The sequence below is a fragment of the Meles meles genome, chromosome 4, assembly GCF_922984935.1.
Source record: "Meles meles chromosome 4, mMelMel3.1 paternal haplotype, whole genome shotgun sequence".
In the NCBI taxonomy this organism is placed as follows: Eukaryota; Metazoa; Chordata; class Mammalia; order Carnivora; family Mustelidae; genus Meles; species Meles meles.
In genome coordinates this window covers 14,899,003-14,914,910 of record NC_060069.1, presented here as the reverse complement: position 1 = coordinate 14,914,910, position 15,908 = coordinate 14,899,003, and the positions used below count along the sequence as shown (strand labels likewise).

General features: G+C 39.0%; 1 protein-coding gene across 1 annotated transcript in view; it reads right to left on the bottom strand.

The window, feature by feature from the left end:
* Nucleotides 1-791: 791 nt before the first annotated feature.
* KCNH8 (potassium voltage-gated channel subfamily H member 8) overlaps nt 792-15,908 on the bottom strand; it is a 386,460-nt gene continuing 371,343 nt past the window's right edge. Inside the window, exon 16 of the mRNA XM_046003267.1 lies at nt 792-1,496. Coding sequence (XP_045859223.1) covers nt 792-1,496 — 705 coding nt within the window. The remainder of the gene's footprint in view (nt 1,497-15,908) is intronic.

Here is a 15,908-nt window from a genome sequence, read left to right as displayed (position 1 = left end):
GATAAAAGGGGGATTCCTTTTGAAACTACATCCTCTTAATAATAAATAACTTTTGATCTACTATACATAACAGTAGTGCATTTCTTGTTAAAACGGCAAGCTTTTTCCTTTTTACCAAAATGAAAAGAAAACATTCATTTCTTTATAAATATTTTAAATAGTTTAAATACATATTTCATACCAAGGATATAAAAATAGCCTCTCTTTTTTTTTTTTTTTTTGTCGATAAATAAAGACATGTTCATTTACATGGCAAATAACGTGCAATAGCTAACCACTGGCCACCAGCTCTATTTGACTGATTGTCTAGGAGATGACATGCAGTGATAATTGTCCCTTTGCCTTCACAAAAAGAAAAATAGATCAGCAGGAGCTGTGCACTCCCGAGGCCAACAGCGCTACGGATATTGTTCAGGAATGACAAACAGGCACTCAGGAAAAACCTTTGCTGCACTTCACAAAAGTCACCTAGGACAAAACGAATCCACAAATTCTTTGTCTGGGACTTCTAGCTGCTCAGACCCTCAGGGTCTTTGGACTTTTAAAAAGTCTGTCAAACAGACCGGTAAGTGAATACCTGTATGGGAAACTGTTTCTGCTATGTTTCTAAGGATCTAGCCAGTGTTTGCTACAGTACGGACGTGGTTCTGCCTTTGGCTGGCTCCTCAAGCACTCTCGGGCAAGACTCCCGCTCTGCTCAGTCTTCACACCTGCCCGAGGCAAAAAAGGCAAATGAAAGCTGTCATGCAGTGGTGGGTCTAAAACGGGCAGCTGCTGCACGTGCGCGAATATCATACGTTTATGGCTTTATTATCTTTCGTTTCTGTTGTGCTTGTGACGATTTCCAGGGGAAAGTTCTCCAAGGGTTCTGCAGAGACCAGCGCCACGCCTTCCCTGTCCCAAGATCCTGGCAAGTTTTCCAGACTGAAGGAACTTGGGGCTCCCTGGCTGAAGCTGCCCTCCTCTGACCTGCTTGGGAGAACCAGGTGCAAAGACGTTTCCGAGGAGGAGCAGACTGAGGAGGAGAGAGTCGCCGAAATGGACTGCAGGGGTGTCAGTGTAGAATCCGAATGTGGAGAGATGCACCTTAAAAACTGCAGGTGGCCTTCTTGGACAACCTGGTAGTGGGCAGGTGAATAATCAAGGCTTGGAGAGTGATAAAGTTCACCGTCTGCTGGATTTTGCTCGTGAGCTCCAGTTCGCTGAGGGCTGCTCCCCACGGAGGAGGGATCCACACTCCAAATGTCTGAGGTGACATTACCGTGACAGAGTTGTGCTTGAGTGTAAGCGGCTCCACCGGCTTGCAAGTGTAGGCAAGGTTGGTGAGTACTCCAGGTCATCCTGGTCTGTAAGCTGTCCCTGGAGGGACACACAGATGTGGCGTGCAGAGAGCAGAACCGTGAAGGCTGCTGGGGTGACAGAACGTTTTCTAGAAGGTGCATCACATTCCTCATGTCTTTACCTAACTGAGAGACCTCCTGAGTCAATGTCGTTACCTGTGTGGATAAAGCAAAGCAGAAGGCAAGAGTCAGAGGTGCATAGTAGTGATTTCAGAGCAGGGAAACGGGATTTCTCAGTAAGAAGGGCGGAAGGCTGCTTCACCTCCAACTCCAGCCAAATCCAAGGGGTGAATGGAGAAGTTGGCACCTGGTCAAAGCCATCCTTATTATGAGGGAACCTAGAGAGACATTCATAGTCTGGCACTCTTAATCAGTGACTCTGAGGTTCTTGAACAAAATTAAGAGACAGGGGTCAATTATCTCTTGTATCACTTAAATACAGGCAGTATCTTTTACTTCCCCTGAGTTAGCGAGTTACACAGTGGTGCACACAAATCATCCTGGACACCTCAAAAACCAGTATAGAGTGGTGGGTATTGTATAAAGCACTCAGCACGCCATCTGCCTGCAGCAGACAGTAAATGATAGCTCTCACTTTCGTCATTTCTGGCCAAGATCCATGCTTACCGCAGGGTCAGGGACAAACTGGCCTTCAGGGGTGATGAAGGCAGTAAGCAAGAACCCATACCAGGTTTGTGAGGAAGCAAGTTTGCAGAAAGAGGGAAAATAGCAAAAGAAGAGAAACCTGCCAAACAAGTAGGTGCAGATCAGCACAGTGGGGAGCGTGGGGGTGTTGTAGTTGATCAGTGAACCTGGAACCTTATGGAATTTTAACCCCAGTTGTGTGGTATGTGCTTTCTTCACTTTTCTAGGCAAGTCATTTAGCTTCTGTGAGATTTTCTAAGTAAACACAACTCTCAAACACCTAAGAACCACTGAAAAGTTTTCATTATTCATTTTACATTTAAAACCAATAATAAAATTTGCCAGAGGATTTGTTTTCTTACCAACCACATCACTTTCTTAAACCAGGAAGACCACCAGAAGATTGGATCTAGCTTTTCTGGAGTGTTCACCTTCTTCAAAGTGAGGAAACCCTGTATTTCAGAAGGCGGGACTTGAACATGTACCTTCTAATCTTTGGTGAGATTTGTAACACTAACGTGATATTGTAATACTTCGCCTTCAACTGCTTTAAGACTGTCTTTTATAGGGCGCCTGGGTGGCTCAGTGGGTTAAGCCTCTGCCTTCGGCTCGGGTCATGATTTCGGGGTCCTGGGATCGAGTCCCGCATCGGGCTCTCTGCCCAGCAGGGAGCCCGCTTCCCTCTCACTCTCTCTGCCTGCCTCTCTGCCTACTTGTGATCCCTCTCTGTCAAATAAATAAATTTAAAAAAAAATCTTTAAGACTGTCTTTTATAAAGGACTTGCTACGACTTGAGTTTACTATCATGAATCAAAAAACTCCAATATAAGCAGCTGAACCTCTTGACTAGCCTCAAAAAAACAAAACAAAAGGCAGTTCAACTTCAGTGACACCAGATCCAAGATTGCTGTTTTGGGCAAACTTTTTTCAACATTGACATATACATTCCTAATTCCTCCAGCAGCTTAATTCAGTCCACTTCCTGTTGAGTGTGTTCTGAAACTAATTCTCCCTGGCAGGCCCACCAGGAGGTAGTGCTGCTTGAATCAGGCATTTAGAAAAGGCCAGAAGGAGGTTTTTCCATGGTTCAGGCAACCAACTGGTAACACCTGCCTTGAAACTGCCAGGCCAAAAGCATTTCTGCCTTGCTGCTAGCATGGAACTCAAGGGACTCAACAAAACGCTTGTCCAGGCTTTTCAGCAGATCTGAAACTTCAGGTGATGAAAAGATACCTCTGAGCCTCACATTTAAGAGGCGAAATAGTGAGTCTGAGAAAGATGCTATGTATTTTGAAATTTTCACTGCAGGTTGTCTCATTTCATGATCTGCCAAGCCTCAATTTCACAGTGCATGGCTCATACTTAAATCAGGATCTGGATCTTGGTGTGCAGACATTTACCTATGGGCTCCCCCTTGAATTGATTAGCTCTTCAGAATTTCAGAAGAGAAGACTGATGCTGAATGAGATGTTTGAAAGGATATACTGACCACCCGTGTTTGTGGACTGTCTAAGCTTCATTCCTGTATCAAATTGACATTAGCTCTCAGTACATTTTACATCCCAGTACATTTTACAACATTGCATTAGCTCCCAGCAAAATGCTTTCAACAGGCCTTTTATTAGGATTGAATAAAAACACAATCTTTGAAGAACCATTTGCATTTTAGGCACATCAACAATTATGTTATTAAATGTTTGAGTACATTTATAACACAATATGCTTCCAGGTAACTTTTTTCCTATTGGATCTATAAACAGTGCTAAGATAGGCAGGGATACATTATTATTTTTCCACCTGTAAAATGGGGACACTATGGCCCAGAGGTTAAATGATGTTTTTAAGGTCCCATATTTCATGAAGGACAGTCTTTGGCCTAGAAATCAGGCCTTCTGAGTTTGGTGTTTTTTCTGTTATAGTATATTATCACACGGGAAAGGAGATATTGCTTAAGAGTTGATAGAGTTTTGGGGTGCCTGGGTGGCTCAGTGGGTTAAAGCCTCTGCCTTCGGCTCAGGTCATGATCCCAGGGTCCTGGGATCGAGCCCCGCATCGGGCTCTCTGTCCAGCAGGGAGCCTGCTTCCTTTCCTCTCTCTCTGCCTGCCTCTCTGCCTACTTGTGATATCTGTCTGTCAAATAAATAAATAAAATCTTTTTTAAAAAAAAGAGTTGATAGAGTTTTGCTAATGTGGACAGAATTTGTGAAGATCCCAGATGATACAAAAAAGTACCTTCATGTGTAAAATCTATCTGAAATGTTAATTCAACATCCAGTAAGTAAATACTATCATCTCGAAGTCAGAAACGAGTGAAGCACAGCAAAATCTCCTCATGTCAAATTATACAAATAAAACAACAAAAACAGTGTGCAGCAAGGGGGGATTTAGAGCCAGACAATGTATCAACATACATATTTCTGATGAGCTATTGTTTCTAGATTTCAAAATAAACAAATATTTTTCCATGGGTGAAATACCTTTTGATGGCCACATCCTTGACATCAAACTTTTACTGCACACTTATCACAACTTTGAGGTTATGAACTTTAAATGAGAATCCAGAGTCTTGACTGGCTTCCGGAATGTAAACAAGCATTAACATTCCCAGAAAACAAAATCACTGTATTAGCTTGAACTAAAAGCAGCAAAGAATCCAAGGAAATAGAACTTTCTTTAGCTCTGAAGGGTAATGATCAATGTGTATCAGGGAAGAATTCTGTCACTGTGTCATTGAGGACACACCCCCGCACCTTATTAAAGTTACATGAGAGAATTAATCCCTGTGGGTACAGGATGTTTCCCTTCACAAGGACAAAGGCAACTGTCGCAAGGAAAGATGCATCTCCTGGAGGTGGATAGTCTGGTGACACTGAAGGGGACAACATACTGCCACAGAGAGTACCTCACTTTTGCTTACTGCTTTCTGCTGGGCCTGCTAACAAAATTCATTCTAAAACTTCTTCTTAATCAAATGTGGAAAGCAAAGAATGCAGTCTCTACTTTCCAAGGGTGGTGAGACTTAATACTTTTTTATAGCATGCTAAGATGTGCATTTGCTTAAAAAAAAAAAAAAAAAAAAAGGTTGTTGGGGCTACTTTGTGAACAAGGCTCCATCCATTTAAGGAGATATACCTTCAAAATACAACTTAAAATCAGAATACTACAGAAATAGACAAGTAAAAACAAACAAAAATCACCCACATCAAATGAACCAAAGTTCTCCCACTTACCTCAACACCTAATCATATTCTTTAAATGTCCTCTGTTACTCATATTAGAAGACACAACTGTACTGTGATGAGCACTGGATGTTACACTTAACTAATGAATCATGGAACACTACATCATAATTATCAATATTATCACAAACCCCATCTCATTTTTTTCCTTTCCTTTCCTGTCCTGTCCTGTCCATTCCTTTCCTTTCTGACCCTCAGATCAAGACCTGATCAAGAGTCAGATGCTTAACCAACGCCACCCAGGCATCCCCCCTTCTCATTTTTTTTTTTTTTTTAGATTTTATTTATTTATTTGACAGACAGAGATCACAAGTAGGCAGAGAAGCAGGCAGAGAGAGAGGAGGAAGCAGGCTCCCTGCAGAGCAGAGAGCCCGATGCGGGGCTGGATCCCAGGACCCTGGGATCATGACCCGAGCCGAAGGCAGAGGCTTTAACCCGCTGAACCACCCAGGCTCCCCCGCCCTTCTCATTTTTTAGTGGCATTTATTTACTGACTCCCATATCTCATGACTATGTTCTGAGTGCCAAGTGACAAACGTAATTAAGTTATTCAGAGTTGTTTTATCAGTTGAAATTTGGTAAACCTTTTTGCATCCCTGGTTGCTACCCAAGCTGGCTGTTTAAGATGTGGCCTTCTGATTATTTCTACTTATAAAGAGAAAATAGATAAATAAGCCATAACTTAATACACATTTTTCTCTCCCTTGTGTGTTAAGTTATGCTTCCTTTATCCATTTTTCCTCTCCTTCCACTTCCTTCCCCTAATTCTTCTGTGAATAGGAACCCATCAGTCTGAGATTTAAGACTGTTGGCCAAACCAGTTCACCATCACCATCTGTAGAGCCAATTGTTCACATCCAAGATTTCTCTATCCTTTCCAAAGTCCCAACTGCTAGGAAGAAGAAGTGTTGAAAACACCATCTGTGCTTCCAAGTGGTTCAGTTTTCTATCCAAAACTTCAGAGCATCTAAAGATCCTTCCCTCCTCTGTTTTCCCAGTAACATGTATTTTACCACACAAATCATTAGGTGTTTAGCAGGTCTGGGGCAGTGCATTTGGTCTTGTGGAGCAGCACCTTCTGTCATGAATAGAAACATCCATGCAACAACAGACTGGTCAGTTATCCATGATAGTCCACACTGTGGTCTTTCCATACCTCTAAGGAGGAAGTCACTAATTGCCACAATTTTTCTATTTTGGCTATATCCAGCTTTTCTCAGAACTTCCATTGGCTTACAAATAGTCATTGTTGCCTACATATCCAGAGCATCTGGTTTTCTCCTCTTATGTTTAATTTGCTTCATTGATGTGATGCTACTTCTCACCCTCCTCTTAAGCATATGCCCACAGATGCTTTGTTGTGAGGATCAAATAGTTTAAGGATGTTAAAGTCTCGTTCCCATACAACTGATACTTTGTCAGGATCCCAGTATCTGCATTTGGTAATGCAACACAGTTCAGTTGAAAACTTCCTCATAGTAGGGAATACTGACCCAGGAAACATTTAGCCCAAAGACAATAAAAGCCAGTTATCTATAGAACTCCTTTTCAGCCTCAGCATGGAGAGACAAACCACGCTGTTAATCGTTTTACATAATTAACTTGGGAGAAACAGAGTCTCTGAGTTTTAGGATCACCTTGTATAGATCTTTGCAGTAACAAATAGTAGCAGCAATAACCAGAGTCATTGAAAAATGTTGATTAAGATCCTGTATTTCTATTCTGAAGTTCAAGTAATTGCAGTCAGATGGATTGAGAATTCTCTATAAAAGATGCGTGAGCCAAAATACAACAATGTTCAGCTTGCTGTTGATCACATTTGAGTAAGGACCAATGTGGGGTTTGCTGGGGACAGGTATGACTATCTTTATTGTCCTTTATAATGGCTCTAGTCCCTGCATAAATGTTGCCATTTATAAATCTTCATTGATAAATGGTAATTTAATGAATAATAAGGTGGATGGTTTATTTCTTAATATGAGTTTCTGGTATTTTCATTTGAACTTAAGAAACTTTTACCAATCTCCCATAAATAGCACTGCAAGACACAGAAGTAATTATCACTATACCCCTAGCAGGGAAGAATGTTTTATACGATCTCAGTGTCTCATGGATACCCCCATTACTTCAAAATGGGAGATTTACAAACCACTGTGTTATTACATAGTTGAGAAAAATCCATCTGTGGTGCTGGTGCCCTAGTGTCCCAATAAGACTGTGCACTGCCAGTTTTTACAGTTAGATTGTGTGCCTTTTGGTGTAAACACAGATTTGCTGTTCTGGTGTGTCTTTGCATCAGGCCTTTTAGGAATAGGAGTGTGAGTTTCATGAGGAAGACCAGAACATCTCTTTGAAAATAGCTTTTATTTCACATCAAAAGTAGCTAACTCTTGCCTTCTATTATTCATGTTTTACATTTTTCAGTCTTGGCTATTGGCATGGTATGATTCATGGCCTCTGAGTATAACTGGAACTTCAACTGATAGAAAAAAATGCCATTTCCATTTTTGTGCATTCAGTGAGCAGATGGGGAATGCATCTGTTGATATAATCTTCTTAGCTTGAAGAGTTCTTGACCTGTCACTCAATTTTTGCCAAACATGTATACATTTTCCTGCTAGACAAAATTTTCCTAAATTCCGGGTACTAATTACACCAATCCTCCCCCCCGCTGCCACAAACACATATACATTTTTACGAGCTCTGATTCAGGTAATTAAGTGGTCTTTCATTTAATCTTTTGTTATGTTGCATATTTATTATGGGATTCAGGATTCAGATAAGTTCAATCAAACTCCATAAGCAGGCAAAACAAAAAGGACGATCGGCATAATTTTATCCTTGTGTCTTCTGCTTCACAGCACATTCAAAAACAAATGACAATCTTTTTATCTGTCAGCTAAAATAATAATCATACTTGGCACTTGCATAAATTTCGTCCAAATGAGAATCTCAATCCCATTACTAAGGAACGTTATAAATCTTGTTCTGCAGCTGGAGAGACTAGAATGTTGGGAGGTGAAGTGGCTTATCCAAGGTCACACAGGAATAGTACCAAGGGCTTTAGTTTTGCAGGTGCATCTGGTGCCTCTTCAATTATAATAAGAGAAGAATTACAAGCCTTGAAAGTGATTACTCCAGTGGTTTCACTGAATTTCTGCAAACTCAGGCCTTCGGACACAACTTTATTACTTTAGCTGTACTATTTTAATCCATTATTTGTCAACCCTTTGATTGCTTTCTTTATTTGTTTTCCTACTTTCTGTGACAAAGTTTGATTAGTATCCAAATTGCTGTTTCACTGAGGGATCCTCACCGCTATTAGTGAATACCAAACACGAGTCTGTTTTATCTCAGAATACCAACTGTATAGATCGCTTATCGAGACAATGTATAGAGGAATCCCCTGGGGATCTTGACACGAAGTATATTCAGATTCAGTAGGTGTAGGGTGGGATTCTGCATCCTAACAAGCTCCCAGTTGATGCCAATACTGCTAGTTTGTACTCTAAGGGAGTACTCTAACTTTGGTTAACTCCTCATGTACTGGTCTTTCAGTAAGCGCTGAGAATTTAAACAGCTTTCTTCAATTCTTTTGGCAAGTCTGTAGTTGGAGTTTTTTATTTGTTTAGATCTTTAATTTCTTTCAACAATATTTTGTCATTATTGGTATGCAAGTGTTGTACCTCCTTGGTTAAATTTATTCTTAAGTATTTTATTCTTCTTGATGTTACTGTTAATGGGATTGTTTTTAATTTCTCTTTCTGATAGTTTGTTATCAGTGTATAGATACAACTGACTTCTGTACATTAACTTTGTATCCTGCAGCTTTACTGAATTCATTTATTAGTTCTAACAGATTTTGGTGGAATCTTGAAGATTTAGGGTCTTCATGATTGTTGAAGTTGTTGTCTTTGTTCTTGGTGGCTCCCAGTAGTTGAGGGTGTCCCAAGATCTGTCAGTGACCCAAAGCGGAGGATCATAGAGAGCACCTAGGTGCAGGTGGATTAGGAGCTGGGCCCTAAGGTAGCAGCTGGGACAGTATACAGTCATATCTGTTCCAAGGAGAAACTAGGAGATGAGCATTTTTGCATGCTCCCTCTCTGCTGAACCTGGATATACAACCATAGAGATGTTCCCATTTTTTTTTTCGCTTTTCAAAATTTAAATTCAATTTATTGGCGTATAGTGTATTATTAGTTTCAGAGACCGAGCTCAGTGATTCATCAGTTTTATATAATACCCAGTGCTCATTACATTATGTGCCCTTCTTAATGTCCATCCCCTCACTCTTCTCCCCTCTACCAAGCTTCAGTTTGTTTCCTATGATTAAGAGTGTTTTATGGTTTGTCTCTCTTTCTCTGACTCCATCTGATTTCCCTCTCTTCAGCTATGAGCCTCTGTTTTGTTTCTTAAATTCCACATATGAGTGAGATCATGTAACTGTCTTTCTCTGATTGACTTATTTCACTTAGCATAATACTCTCTAGTTGCATCCATGTTGTTGCAAATGGCAAGATTTCATTTTTTTTCTTTTTTGATGGTGGAGTAGTATTCCACCATATACATATACCACTCTTTATCCATTCATCTGTTGTTGGACATCTGAGCTCTTACCATCGTTTGGCTATTGTACATATTGCTGCTATAAACATTGGGATGCAGGTGCCCCTTCAGATCACTACATTTTATCTTTGGGGTAAATACTTGGTAGTGCAATTGCTGGGCCATAGAGTACCTCTATTTTTAACTTTTTGAGGAACCCCCATACTGTTTTCCAGAGTGGCTGAACCAGCTTGCATTCCCACCAACAGTGTAGGAGGGCTCCCTTTCTCTGCATCCTCACCAACATCTGTCATTTCCTGACTTGTTAATTTTAGCCATTCTGACAGGTGCAAGGTGGTATCTCATTGTGGTTTTGATTTGTATTTTCTTGATGCCAAGTGATGTTGAGCATTTTTTTTTCACGTGCTTTTTGGCCATTTGTATGTCTTCTTTGGAGAAATGTCTGTTCATTTCTTCTGTCCATTTCTTCATTGGATTATCTGTTCTTTGGGTGTTGAGTTTGATAAGTTCTTTATAGATTTTGGATACTAGCCCTTTATCTAATATGTTCTTACCTCCATTTAAGAATTACTTTTGTTTGCTATGATCCTGTAGGACTTGTGAACATAAGCCTCTTTGGCTTTCAGAGCTAAGTGTTTTGAGGGTCCTAGTTGGGGGCACTAAGTCCAAACTCTCCAGTGCTGGGAGTTAGGGGTTCCTTCTTGATGGCATGGCACTTTATCTGGGGTGGTATTTTTGCTTTATGTGTCCCAACCTTTCCGATCAGTCTCCATGTGGGGATTTTCTCGTTCACCTGATATGTCAGAGTTATACAGCTTTTTAAAAATCATTCCTTGGGGCACCTGGGCGGCTCAGTGGGTTAAAGCCTCTGCTTTCGGCTCAGGTCATGATCCCAGGGTGCTGGGATCGAGCCCCACATTGGGCTCTCTGCTCAGCGGGGAGCCTGCTTCCTCCTCTCTTCCTGCCTACTTGTGATCTCTGTCAATAAATAAATAAAATCTTTAAAAAAATAAAATAAAAATAAAAATCATTCCTTGTTTTATGTTTCTCTCAGAGGGAATTATTCTGCATATAGATGTACATTCAGTGTGTCTATAGGAGGACGGAAATTCAGAAGCTTATTATGCTGCCATTTGGGGGCATTTGTTAGCTATTTTATGTGTTTTTACCATTGTATTTAAAATTTTTTTTAATTTATTTGCCAGAGAGGGAATACAAGCAGGGGGATGGCAAGCAGAGGAAGAAGCAGATTCCTTGCTGAGGAAGAAGACTGATGCAGGATTCGATCCCAGGACTCTGGGATCATGACCTGAGCTGAAGGCAGACGCTTAACTGACAGCCACACAGGGTTCTTGTTACCCTTACTGTACTTGTAATTCTTACCAAAATTATCCCATCTTTGGTGAGTGGGAGACTCTTTATACTGGCTCCTGAGCTCTTCTGACATCATCCTAGTAGTGTTTGATAGTTTTCTTGTTGTCTTGTACACTAAAGTGTCCTAAACTTATGTGTATTTCATGTCCCCAGAAGTGAAACAGCTATTTAAAGACACTCTTGTTTCCTTTATTGTTTCCTTTATTGGAAAATTATATCTGAGACCATAATTGATGCATAGAGATACTGACTGTTATTGGGCTGGCCATTGTTTACACTCCTTTTCTGTTGAAAGAGGTTGGAATTGTATGCATGTACATGAGAGACAATATAGGTTCATATAAATATTACTAATTCTATTTCAGTATTACAGGGTTTTAACATTTTATATATTACATTTGTATCTCCTTTACACTGTGAATTCTGGTTATTGAGGTATAGAAGATGATAGAGTTAGGATATCTAATAATGACTCATTTGCTTTATCCCCCATTATACATACAACAGTTGCAGTATATCAATATTAGTACTACCATTACAAATTATGATTTCTGAAAACAATTTAAAAATTTGGGGGGAGGCATATTCTAGTCTAATTTTCTCCCCACTCCCTTTTCAGTGTTTCATCCATATTTACATTGTCAGAACATATGGCCTTTGAAAACTTAAAACATTCTCTTCTTTAACTTTCATTTAGACTTGATACTATAAATAAGTACATATTTAATGCTGATTAACTTGTCCTATCACAATTCTTTCACAATTATCTTGGTTTTCTGAATCTTGTTCTTGAGAATATTCTTCAGGAAATGTATATGGGAACAATGTTCCTTGAGTTTTTTCATGGCAACAGTTTGGTACCTGATGGTCATTTTTGCTGGATATAAAATCTTTAGTTTACATTTTCTTTACATTTTGTGTTTCGTATGTTACTCCATTCTCTTGCACAAAATGTTGCTGTCTAAAAGTCTAACAACAGTCTAGATTTTTCCCTTGCATGTCCCTTATAAGACATTTTTTATCTAGATACCTAGTGAATATTTTTTCTTAAAGACCAGTAATTTCACTAGAATATGAAATTACAATATGCACCTTCAAAAAAACTTTCAGGATAAGGCTGTAATAACAGTGTTTTGTTGCCAGTTATCAGATTTGATTTAAAAATACACTTTAAAAAATCAGTGTATTACTAGTGGACTCCTCCCCACCTATCATTTTATCTGCTTTAAAATGTACTCCTTTCCTTTTCTTTCTTTCCTTTTCTGGACTTGAAAATGCTAACATGTGGAATAGGCATAAGTGGGAAACATATATGGAAAAACATATTTGGGAAATGTATATCTCTCCTTGAGAAGACATATAGTATATTTTATTAGGCTTTTTTGAAAATCCCTTTCTAAAATTATCATATCTTAAAATTATTTGTCCATGATTAAACCAGATATTACATTTAAGTATATATGGGTAATTTAAGGAACCAAAGATTCAAATCTTAATGTGGGTATCTAATATTTCAGAAGGAAATCTTTTCAGGGCACACTAAGGATGAACTTCTTCAAAAGCTAATCTAATAAAAAGAAAGTTGGGATCCAGGTCTTGATTTTAGGCCTTTCTATATACCTCTTGCTGCATATATGATTATCTCTGCACCTTAATTTTCTCATCTGCGATAGAAGCAGCTCACATGATGGGATTTCTAGTGTCTCTTCAAACTCAAAACTGGAATTTCATTTTTCTCTTCTATTCAGTGTTCTAAAGTATTATGGCTAAAATACATATAATGCATAATTCAGCATTTTTTATACATTCATCATGATAAATGTGTGTCTACTGTATGCCAATCATAGCAAAGAAAAAGGCAGATAAAGAATCTTGTTCTCATACAACTGACATCCTAATGAGGGGATAAAGACAATGAAAAAGTAGATAACTAAACTATCTACCATAACAGAGGTTTGATAGGCTATGAGGGAAAACAAATATGGAAGTAAATCTGGGGATCAGAGACTTCTGTTTTAAAAAGACTGGTCAAGGAAGACCTCCCTGAGAAGTTGACATTTGAACATAGGCTTGAAAGAAGGAAGAGAGATGTCCAAGCAGATATTAGGGAAGAGCTCTTTGAACAGAGAGAACAAATACAAGATCCTCAGGTGCTTTCATAAACTAACAAGATAGACAATAATGTGTGTTCTGGAAATGTCATCTGTAGGACACTGAGATCATTTGTGGTTATCTTTAAGAAATTAGGACAAGAGAAAGGGGCAGTGGCAAAGGAAGTTAATCATTATGATTAAAGGTCTGTATGAGTAAAGTGTGTCATATGTCATATGAGTAAAGTTTCATGTCATATGAGTAAGTTCCAAGGAAGAGAGAGCATTCAGAGAAGAGGAAAATAAATCACAGAGTGAGGAGGAAGAGAGATATTATCTACCTTCAAAATTTAAAATATTTTCATTAAAATCAACCATTTATGTTCCTTTTTCTATGCAACTCAAGAGGAACAGAAGTAGAAAATATAAATAAAATTCTTTAGAGGAGTTATATGAGCTAAATACAGAGGATAGTTTTCTAATAGCTAAACTAATTGAGGAATGAGTTGGCTGTTATCAGAAGCATTTGTGGAATTTTTTTAAAAAGATTTATTTATTTATTTTAGAGAGGAAGAGATGGAAAGGGAGAGAGAGAGAGCATGGCCGGGAGGAGGAAAGAGAGGGAGAGACAGAATTCTCAAACAGACTCCTTGCTGAGCACAAGCCCAACATGGTGCTCCAAGGACCCAAAGATCATGACCTGAGCCAACATTAAGCATCAGAAGCTTAACCAACTAAGCCACTTGTGTGTCCTGCATTTGGAGAATTAAAAAAAAAAAAGTCTTTAAAAAATTTTTTTTTATTTATTTGACAGAGAGAGGGAGAGAGGTCACAGGGAGGCAGAGAGGCAGGCAGAGAGAGGTGGGAAGCAGGCTCCTTGCCAAGCAGAGAGCCTGATGCGGGGCTCGATCCCAGGAACCTGAGATCATGACCTGAGCTAAAGGCAGAGGTTTAACCCACTGAGCCACCCAGGTGCCCCTAAAAAATTTTTAAAGATTTTATTTATTTGACAGACACAGAGAGAGAACATAAGCAGAGAGAGGGAGAAGCATACTCCCTGCTGGGCAGGGAGCCCAACATAGGACTCAGTCCCAGGACCCTGAGATTATGACCTGAGTGGAAGGTAGATGTTTAACTGACTGAGCCATCCAGGCACACCTGAAGAACTTTTAAAAGTACAAATACACAATGTCAACCCAATGCTGGGCCAACAGAAATGTTATTTTAAAAATATTTATTGATATTAAATATATTTTATATATTAGTTTATAAAAATATCTATAATCATGTAAAATATTCTAGAGAATCTGAAAGCACAACTAGGTTTGGGAACTGCTGGTATAGCTTTTTCTGGGGGCATAGTTAGCTCCTTACTATAGAAAATGTTCAGGCAAAATAACTTCTTACTAATCACCTCAGAAATAAAAATCCCATACTGGGAGATAAGCCAAAATAGGTGGCCTCTGAGATACCTCTCAAATTTCAGATTTTATGATTCTACCACATTATGAAAATACAATATCAAAGCTGAGGTTGCTTAAATATTTGTTTTAGAACCCATCTACCCATTAGAATAATGGGTAAATTTTCTTTTACCCATTATTTATAAAAGCTGATTACTTCAGATTCTACCCTATCATATGGTCATATAAACATAAAAAGGAAATTTGACTAATTTAGTATTGATTTATAATATTGTGTTTATTTCTAATTGGGCACAAGTAAATGGGAAGTGTAACTTCCTATTGTCTAGGTGCCTTATGGTTCTTTAATAAAGAGACTGAAAAAAATCCCCAAACATTCCTAAGTTCATATATGCTTATTTTCTAGTACTGAACATTGACTTACTTGAGATACAGTATATTCTCTGTTGTACTTCAGTAAACTCTGAGTACTTTGACAACAACATTAATAATAACAATAATAATAATAATTTTGAGGCAATTCACAGAGTTCTTTTGAGCTATAATCAAAGTCTTTAAGAGCCTTGGGAAAGGTAGAAATATACACATGAAAATAACATAAAATTTTATAAAAGAAAATACTGAATGGCAAGGTTAGAAAGCAGGTGTTAAAGCTCAGAGAAGGGACTTAAGATTTGGTATTCATCATAGAAGAATCAAGAGCAATAATAGGAGATTGGAGGTAGAATCAGAACCCTTTTGAAAGATGTATGATGTTCTCATTTTTGAAAGGGGGATATTCATGTTTTAGGAGAGAATAAGAAAGAAAAGTTCCCTGTAATCCCTTCCAACCATAAGATTCTATAAAAAAAATTCTATTACTGGGGTGCCTGGGTGGCTCAGTGGGTTAAGCCTCTGCCTTCAGCTCAGGTCATGATCTCGGGGTCTCTGCTCAGCAGGGAGCTTGCCTCCCCCCTCTCCTCTCTCTGCCTGCCTCTCTGCCTACTTGCGACCTCTATCTATCAAATAAATAAATAAAAATTTTTTAAAATTCTAATACTATCCGTAGCTACTGGATTGGACCAATTATTGAACTTAATTTTCCTATTGATGAGCGGAAAATGGCAGAGAAGTTTGTTGTATTAAACATTTTTCAGCTTGTGGGGCTCCTGGGTGGCGCAGTCTGTTGGGCGCCAGACTCTTGGTGTTGGCTCAGGTTGTGGTCTCGGGGTCATGGATCTCACGGTCAAG